At 37.7% G+C, this 8725-nt stretch overlaps 1 protein-coding gene across 1 annotated transcript; it reads left to right on the top strand.

The window, feature by feature from the left end:
* Positions 1-452: 452 nt before the first annotated feature.
* Positions 453-4160, top strand: LOC111259344 (uncharacterized). Its single transcript, XM_022831294.1, has 5 exons — positions 453-929; positions 1756-1998; positions 2517-2769; positions 3238-3409; positions 3555-4160. Exons 1-5 carry the CDS (start codon positions 726-728, stop codon positions 3751-3753), a joined length of 1071 nt encoding a protein of 356 aa, XP_022687029.1. The 5' UTR covers positions 453-725; the 3' UTR covers positions 3754-4160.
* The last annotated feature ends 4565 nt before the right edge of the window (positions 4161-8725 follow it).

Below are 8725 nucleotides of genomic sequence, written 5' to 3'. Positions count from 1 at the left end.
CGATATTCGTTTAAGCTCAATCTATAGAACAGTGAAAAAGTAAAAATGATCCAGTGTTCTGTTCAGACGTATTTGAAGTCACCAACCACACTGCTAAATTTTTAGTACTAATTAGTTTCGTAAAAGAAACCGTAAGTTCGTGGACACGAGCTCTTAAGTTAGGTCACAAAATCCAACAAGGGTGTATAGTATTTTACGTATTATCAGGGTAACGGATATATGATCGTGGAGAAAAGCTTTGTAGCGTTGAGATCAACATTTGTTTCGCCGATTAAATAACCTGAAGTTACGCAATTACAAGAAAAGTTTTAATTCCTAATTAAGCGCCCGTGACGATAAATAACATCGATGCACTTCTCGAAGAAAGCGTAATTGAACTTTACTGAGAGGACTCCATACAACAATTAGCCCTGAAATTCACCAGCGTAACTACATTGTTAACGAGGTAATTGAACTTTCTGTTATGTCTGGCATAGATGCTGTTAATGAAGTATTATGACATCCACTGTTGAGCATAATCTCAAGTACGAAACGATTCATTCATATTCTATAGTAACCCCATGGCAAAGTATATCCTGTTAAGAAAATGTGGGCACGCAATTGATTGAACTAAGCACGCACGCATTTTATTTGTAAGCTCTCAAAATATGTAGCACCTTTGAGCAGCTATCCTGCCGGGATAGCGGCGAATTTCGCTTATTACAGTGCAATAACGACGCTACAGGATGAGACCTCAAAAAATTATGAGAAATCGACTTTATGTAAGGATTGTGAGCGTTTTGCTTTTTTCTATAAGCTGGTCAAGATCCGTCGATTCTATTGAGGAAACGTTTCCAATTCATCCGCATGCGGACAGGATTCTCAAAGAATTACGCCAGCAAGGAAGAATTCATGGGGCACGGTGGGATTCCGCCCTAGCAACACTTACGGTAAGTGAATTTATTAACGTTTCGTGCAGATCGCCAAATTAATTTGTTTTCTTACGAATAGCGTTTGTCGCCTTAGCGATGTGCACAAGCATAAATCAAGTTACAGCTGAATTTTTATTTGCTGTCTATCGAGTTGCGTACCATGGGAACAGTGGGGTTAAAGACTACAAATGCCAAATGCGAACTTGAGTAACAATGCATAAATTGAATTAAAAGGCAAATGGAAGCTGCTTTGCACGTAGCAAAGCTTTATTGGAAGTATCAAAGTGTATCTATTAGAGAAGAGATAGAATAACGTCTTTGCTGCAGCGAGGAACATCATTCGTGAACAGGTGAAAAGCTAGAAGAGCAAAAACGATAAAGTAACAACCAGTTATTTTAATTACTACAGTTGTTTCTACTATTTATATTTCTGCATCTTTCTGCAAAATTACATATGCTCCTTTTATACAAAGCCAAGAGAGTTGATTGGCAAATATAATGCCAGGTTACATAAAATGCGATGTTTCGTAGTAATATCTGACACAGCTTTCCTTCGGAAAAGTACTTCAATTTTAACGTCAAAAATTCTGGTCAAAATGAGTTACTCTTGTTTAGGGAAGAGCTTAATTTAGACGCCTTGGTATAGCTGCTGAAACGGTGTTCAAACTCATTATGTACGACCTTCTTTCAAAGCACACGGAATTCAGTAAGGAGCATGCATGGGGCTGCTAATATTTCTATATATTAACATTATATTACTACTTTCGTATAAGCTGGAAATTAATATTGGAGTTAAAACCGTTCTCTGTTGTAACGGATACGGATATCAATGTCTTATTCGCAGACAGTTTGTCACCCAATGGTTGCTAACGGTTTAGCTCATACTGCACTATCTATGGTGAATCTTCAAAAAGAGTTTGTGTCAGCCCCGTTAATTAACTGCGATCCGGAAACGGACATATCAACGTGTGTTGCCATGGACGACCTCGATGGTGCAGGGTTAAAGGATTTGGTTGAAATCTTCGTTAGACTTCAGGCTATTTGCACGGCGCTCGCCCACTCCCAAAGAATAGGAATCTCTGAAAAAGTATATTGCAGCACTTCTTTCTTACTCTACAAACGACTTAAGCCGAAATCATATCTAAGTACTGGTGTCTTTTGTCCTAAGTACAGCCTTACCTTTTACTAGAGCACTTCTCGCGTTGTTTACGAACCAAGTACTAATAGGAGACACAGTTAAGGTTCAGCGTCTGGTTTGTCCATGGCTTTATTGTTGTTTTTCGTGATCTCAGAATTATTTTCTTAGTAAATTGTAAATATACTGAAAATAAGGTCGGTCCAACAAGACAGGTTGTCCTGTACTAAAACAACGGTTTTCGTGAAGTTACGACAGAATTTTTCAATGTTTTTTTTCTTTTAATATAATTTTAATTCTCTAATCGCTGGTGCTCGCTAACGTTTGTCCTGTTTTCTTGACCTCAGTAGTCATCGTTAATAAAGTTTTTCTTTTTGTTTTCGGTGCTCTCCTTATAAGTGAGTATATGTGTATATTATAAGTGAGTAGTGTGATTTCCTACCTTTATGCTACCTTTCTCAAATTCCTAGGCGGTGAACCTCGCTTCAGGTCTCAATGGTGAAGTGGTCGCGGAGCTCTCAGCGTTAAAATCAGCCCTACGACAACAGGCGCAAACCAGAGGTACTGACTATTTAGAGCGCGTTGTGGGCGAGACAACCGAAACCGGTAGCTATTCACGGTTAACATCCGCTGCTGGATTTGTGACGGATATTGTTTCCAACGTGGCCTCGTTGGCAAGCGAAGCCTCAAAATCTATAACGCAGCTAATGGACAAAGGAATGTGTAAGTGCATCTTCTCGAAATTGCCATTATTCGACTTTGCTAATATTTTTCTGTCCGTAATATCCCTTCACTACTTCCCAAAGATGTGACAGATAACTTCCAAACTCCAACAACTACGACCTTATATACATACATCATGATCTTTCGTAAAGCATGCTGCATATTTGTAACTTGTAGTTCTTATTGTTTATTTATATAAGCCATGTGAAATATGAGCAGATATCGCAGATAACTTTATTCGCTGCAACATAATCTTGAGGAGCCAGGTAAAAATGTTTACTTCGACTAATGACTAAATTAAAAGATTTCATGCAGTTACTCTTCTGTGTCCCTTGACGACAGTACTGAGTCGAGTTCTGTAATAAGCTATTAAAATGCTTCGAGCATTCAGTCGTTCACAATGTCAATTGATGTTACCTAATCATGTGCTGGCAACCTAATCATTACATTTTACAAGTTCGATTTCAGACTATATGTGCATTTCGTACATACTGGTCACGTATGTGACTCTTCTATTGGTTTCACACTGGTTGACGTGTCGGCTTCTTCGGAATGCTCGTCAGGCTTGTTTTTTAATAGCGTTCTCAAACTGCGTTGTCCAAATTTGGCTGCTGCACAAAAGTCGAACAAAGGGCAACGTGTAAGTAGATAACTAATAAGTCACTTTTTTCAGCTTGTTTTAGTTCGGCCCATTATTCATACATATATGACGCTGGTGTCGATTTTTTGTCAGTTCTTTGTGCTGTACAACCACTCACTGCCAATTCTTGTATTTTCCTTCACAGAGACATGGGTTGGCTTAGTCCAAATCTGACGGACAGCACGTACGTACACTGCGCCCTCTTGGCACTCGTCCTCACGTTTACGGGTGTCCGCAGGCATGATGTTCGGTTGAAGTATCTGCATCATATTACTTCGCAACATATGCAGATTTGTCAGATTCTACAAGGTTTAGAACAAAGACGACGATTGGAGGCTGCTTAAAGTCTTTTGTTGTTGTCTTCACGACCACACTTTAGCGCGCAGATGTGGCGTTTAAGCTGTAAATTCAGGGACTTGCTATAGTAGAGCCACTAATATCAGGGGCTTGTTTACTCAAATTGCGAACTGCAGGTGCTTGCAGTTGACACGAGTTTTGGTAATTTTGTCTGTGTGACTAATTCAAATGAATTAGTCATCAAACCAAGGACTCACGCAGTTCTGAAGAACACTGAAGGCTGGCAACTGATAAATTATGATTTGGTTACTACGTACTGTCACTTTGAACATGTCATAACAAATGCATTGGTTTAGCAAAATATATTGTATTAAAGAAATTGTCTCGTACGTTAGATTGACATCTTGTGGTTACGTAAATAAATGATTAATTCTGGTCACATGCAAGGTTTCTATGCTATGGATCTTTTATCGTTAATAGCCTAATTTATAGCTTCGTAAGTAGATGAACTAATGCTTTGGTGCATTGCAAAATTTAGTATCATGTTTTATATGCGACGCTACATAGGGCCTTGCGCTAGAGCAGCCTGGGAGATGAAGGACTACGCTTCTGTTTACAGCTTAGAGATAAACGTAATTGCGACGAAAAATCCTTTCACCTGATGTTAAAGACTGTTATATTATCTAAAGTCAGTTGATTGTTTACTTTTTTTTTGCAGAAATATATGCATCAAAAGCTTCTTTGCGCGATATGCAGTATATACGTAGGGTCTAGTTAGTAAGTGATGCTTTGTTAGATAAGATTCCAGCGATCCCTCCGAAGTAGTATTAGGTTGCCTTCACGCATGAAGCAAATAGCTGTCATGATCATCTTATTAATCAAAAACATAGCCAATAATCTACTGTAGCCAATTTTGGTAAACAGTAAATTCAAGTCTAAGTGACCTAGCATTCATGTCCTGGATTCAACTCAGGATCACATGGAAACAAAGAGCTTTTGAAAATTTCAATTATACATAGTGAAATATTGTTAGACCTCGTTTTTAAACACAACACACCTCGAGTGAAATAAAATCATAACTAACTCATTAATTCCCTTTTGTGTATTTCGGAACGCTGAAACACCTCAATCGGTCAGAGCTGGAATAGACTAGAGTGGTTCAGGCGGGCTCATGTATATACGCTCATATCTAAGAAACCTACGATAGCTACCCCTAAAAGAATGCAGGTAATATGGCGTCCCTTTATACGTAACTTTCGTGAATTTAACAAATATTAAACCATCAGACTATAGAGATGAAAATGTATGATTGACGTTCTTAAACTGGCAAATCGAATCAGTTCATTTGCATATGCGTACCTGATAACTAGTTATGTTACCAATTAGCTACAAACGCATTTCACTGCAATGAAATGGGAAGTTTTGTAGAAAAATATATTTAACAGGCCTTATAATCATTTAAAAGAAAGGGTAATATCCATAGTCCGTGAGGTTTATTTTGTTTTCTGATTTTAATTTTAAGCCAAGATGTTCACGATGAAATATATTTCTGTGACCATAAATGGCAATCGACAATACATTAGCATTAACTCATTCTTCCTTCATGGAGAACTATTAGGCTGTGACAAGAGAATATGGTGGATTTCAGAATTGAATGTTTTGTGAACTACGTGTAGCTGGCAAACTAATCCGGTTGGTTAGTATCCCGGTCTTCTAAAAACTTGTGTTAAAAAAACCGGTTGTTTACTACAGGATTTCAGATGAGAAAACATCTGTTAATTTTGAAAATCAATGCTCAGTGGTGAAGTTTGTCCTAAAAAGGCCACAATGCTACAAAAATTTATCGAAGATTAGATCGGAGACATTCAATGGGGACACATTAAGCAAAAGCATAGTACGTGAAAGGCGCAGACGTCTCAAGAACGAAGATTAGATTATTGAAAACCAGCGAAGGGGTTACTAGATTTTGGGATCCGAAGAAGGTAGGAGTGTGTGTCGTTGTTGTGAATGCACAGTTTAAGGGTTCTGTTGGGTAAAATTGGCTTGTCACATGTAACCTGTTAGAGAATTGTAATCTAAATACTAAAAATGTGGGGACTTTGTAAGAAATGGGTTTCTCATCGATTGACTCAGACCAGTTGAGAACGCGTATCGTGTCTTGCGCCTGCAATTAGCAGGGCTTTATGCAACAAAAAGCCTCCTGGAGCATACGTTCGTCATAGACAAGACATGGCTCAATCTCTATCGCCAGCCAAAAACGGATCAGAATGACGTCGTTTTGAAAAGAATGCGTTCGGTGGCAATATCAAGTAAGTCACGCGTAAGGTGATGGTAGTACCTTTAATCGGTATCAGGGCCATATGCAGATGCAGATGTAATGAGATAGCGGAAATCGAAACAATGAATGCAAGTTCAGCAATCAAAAGCATCCGGTTAAGTTACTTGATAACATGATTAGACATTACTGCCGTATTCCAGTAACTTCCTGGATTTAGTAAAATAATATTCAATGGTGGTTTCAACCCGCCTATTCTCTCGAACTAAACCCGTGTGATTACAGGTCTCTTTTACTTTAAAAACACTATCGATATACAAAAAGTTTGAGATTAAAAGGGTACACATCGCAACGTAAATGGCAGGTGTATGGCTGTTCAAAAGCGGGCTGAGCGCTGGAACAATAAAATAAAGAAAAACTAAGCGTATGTGAAAAATAGAAGGGGTACTCTCCACTATGATTTCTTAAGCACTCTAAGAGCCTAATATTTAGTAGGATTTATGTATTTAAGAATGAGGCTCCAACAGTCCATTTTAGGTGTTTGTATGTGTTAACTTATGTTGTATGTGAATTGTTTCAATATGTTGTTTTGTTAACGCTTGAGAATTCGAGGTAGATGTTGGGCTATGCTATGTTGTGGTCATTATATTAAAGTGAAAAGTTTATTTATTATTATTTGTCCGCTATATTAAAAATGCTTGCTTTCCGTACATTATCTCCACTACTTAATATCTGTACAATTTTAACTAGCTCCGAAAGACCCTCGACGATATGGTATATCGATAAAGAGCAACTTTCACATCACCTGCATCCAGTCTTCTTATTTCGATTGTAATTCTATTTTTAGACCAAACCAGATAAAACTAAATAATAATAAAAATAAAAAAATCCACGTTTTGGAGAATCGCGCATGACGTTTATTAAACTTTTATCAGCATGGCATCCGTTTAAGAAATTCAACCAGTAAATACCGTATACTTATTCAAGTCTTAGACTTATGCAAGCCTATTCATATTACTGTAAACCTGCCCAACATTGATTACTGTTTTCAAAAAAAAAACAAAGGTATCATAAGTTTCTGTTCTTTAAATACTGTCCAAGAATTTTGTAGAATACAACTACCCCTTGTACTTCTGAGTCACAATCCACATTCTGGGAATATTTTTATGACGGCTTTTGAAAGGCGAGAGAAAGCGAACGGATAATCTTCTGTGCTGACCTACGGTAATGAACGCATTGGTTGTCATTGACTTCAATGTATTCATCAACAAGTCTAATGAATAAGAGAAAATAACACATTTATGAAAGTGTAATACAGAAGCAAACACCCCAATCAAACAAAACTAATACTTAATTTTGATACGGCATAAGCTTATGTGCCGACACGGAGACGCTTGTTGTTATTAGTTAATTCAATCGATAATTAATTGACAATATAGTTGTTGACGACGCTCTGGCTATAAATACTGTAAGGTGAATCAAATCTATAGTTCTAATTGTCATAGAAAAAATGATGATTGAATATAATAATTTTTCTATTCAGAATGGTGTGGCTCGACTGTAGTCGGTAGCTATTTAGGCCAAAGTAAATATTTGTTTAGTCTCCTTGTTAACCACATCGACACGAACTTAAGCACTATAGGTCACAATATAAACAAAGGTTCCCAAGTGAATAGAAGCAACCGCGAAAAATCTGAAATGTACCGTGAAGAGCTTGCTGCAGTGCTCGCAGGTGCAGATTTCATACAAGCATATGGTACAAGCTTGTATTATATGCTTTATGTTCCATGTCTTAAAAGGGAATACTCGAAGGGGAACACAGTGACAAATCCACTACGTTTTTTCATCGATCGACCATCATTTTGAGAGAAGTGTGTTACCGCTACTAAAGCGACTCACCCGACTAAAAGAGGTGATTGGAACGAGATGGTTTCCTGGAATAGGAATCTCCTGATTTTGTTTGCATCTTATATAACTGGATGCCTGCCTGTCTGCGTTGCTATTTAGAGCTAATAACGATCCCTATTTCGGCCTAGATAATATTTAGTTAGTTCACCTCTCTCTCTCTCTCTCTCTCTCTCTCTCTCTATATATATATATATATATATATATATATATATATATATATATCGTATTAGCACCCAGATGAAGTGACGTAGGCAAAAAGCAACAAAAAAAGAGAGCGAAGATCGCGTAACGCTAATAACATGTAAAACTACGTTGTGTGCGATGCTGCGAAAAAAACGCCAAAGATGATGTTACTGTTACTTATTCCGCGGACTGCCATTTGAACTTCCATACAGCTAATTTTCCAACACCGTTAACAGAGTGATTCGCGTAGACTAACAATGGGTGTTTACCTTCACTTACACTTGTTTCTATGATAGTCCTGTGATAGTTTCAGACAATGGCTAAGCCTTAAAGTCGAGCTTCAAATAAAGTAAAATGTTTTTTGTTTTGAATCGAAGGTCAGCAGAGACTTCCGTTGCACTCACAGCAAAGATCTTCTAGCAATATCCTTTTTTTGCTTTTGTTGAAAGACTGAAATGTAAATCTATTATAGGGACACACGACCTCATATCTAAGTATTTGTCATAATAATGTGGCGCTTTTGCTAGCATTTTCGAGCCGCAGCAGAACTTATTGAATTCACACCTTCTGCGCCTAGCTAAGTAAGTTCTTTAGTTAACTGTGGTGTTTAGCTGCATCGAAAATCACAACAGTAATAAGTCTTCCGTTAACTC

Source organism: Varroa jacobsoni, unplaced genomic scaffold (assembly GCF_002532875.2).
Source record: "Varroa jacobsoni isolate VJ856 unplaced genomic scaffold, vjacob_1.0 scaffold_322, whole genome shotgun sequence".
Classification (NCBI taxonomy): domain Eukaryota; kingdom Metazoa; phylum Arthropoda; class Arachnida; order Mesostigmata; family Varroidae; genus Varroa; species Varroa jacobsoni.
The sequence above is the reverse complement of the archived record's forward strand: the minus strand, read 5'-3'. Positions and strand labels throughout refer to the sequence as shown.

Bases quoted from the DNA above. Each gene is read 5' to 3' on its own strand.
- LOC111259344 (XM_022831294.1), top strand. From the start codon at position 726: ATGAGACCTCAAAAAATTATGAGAAATCGACTTTATGTAAGGATTGTG. The intron at 2,770-3,237 runs GTAAGTGCATCT...GTTCGATTTCAG, and splicing joins GCTAATGGACAAAGGAATGT to ACTATATGTGCATTTCGTAC. The intron at 3,410-3,554 runs GTAAGTAGATAA...TTTCCTTCACAG, and splicing joins AGTCGAACAAAGGGCAACGT to AGACATGGGTTGGCTTAGTC.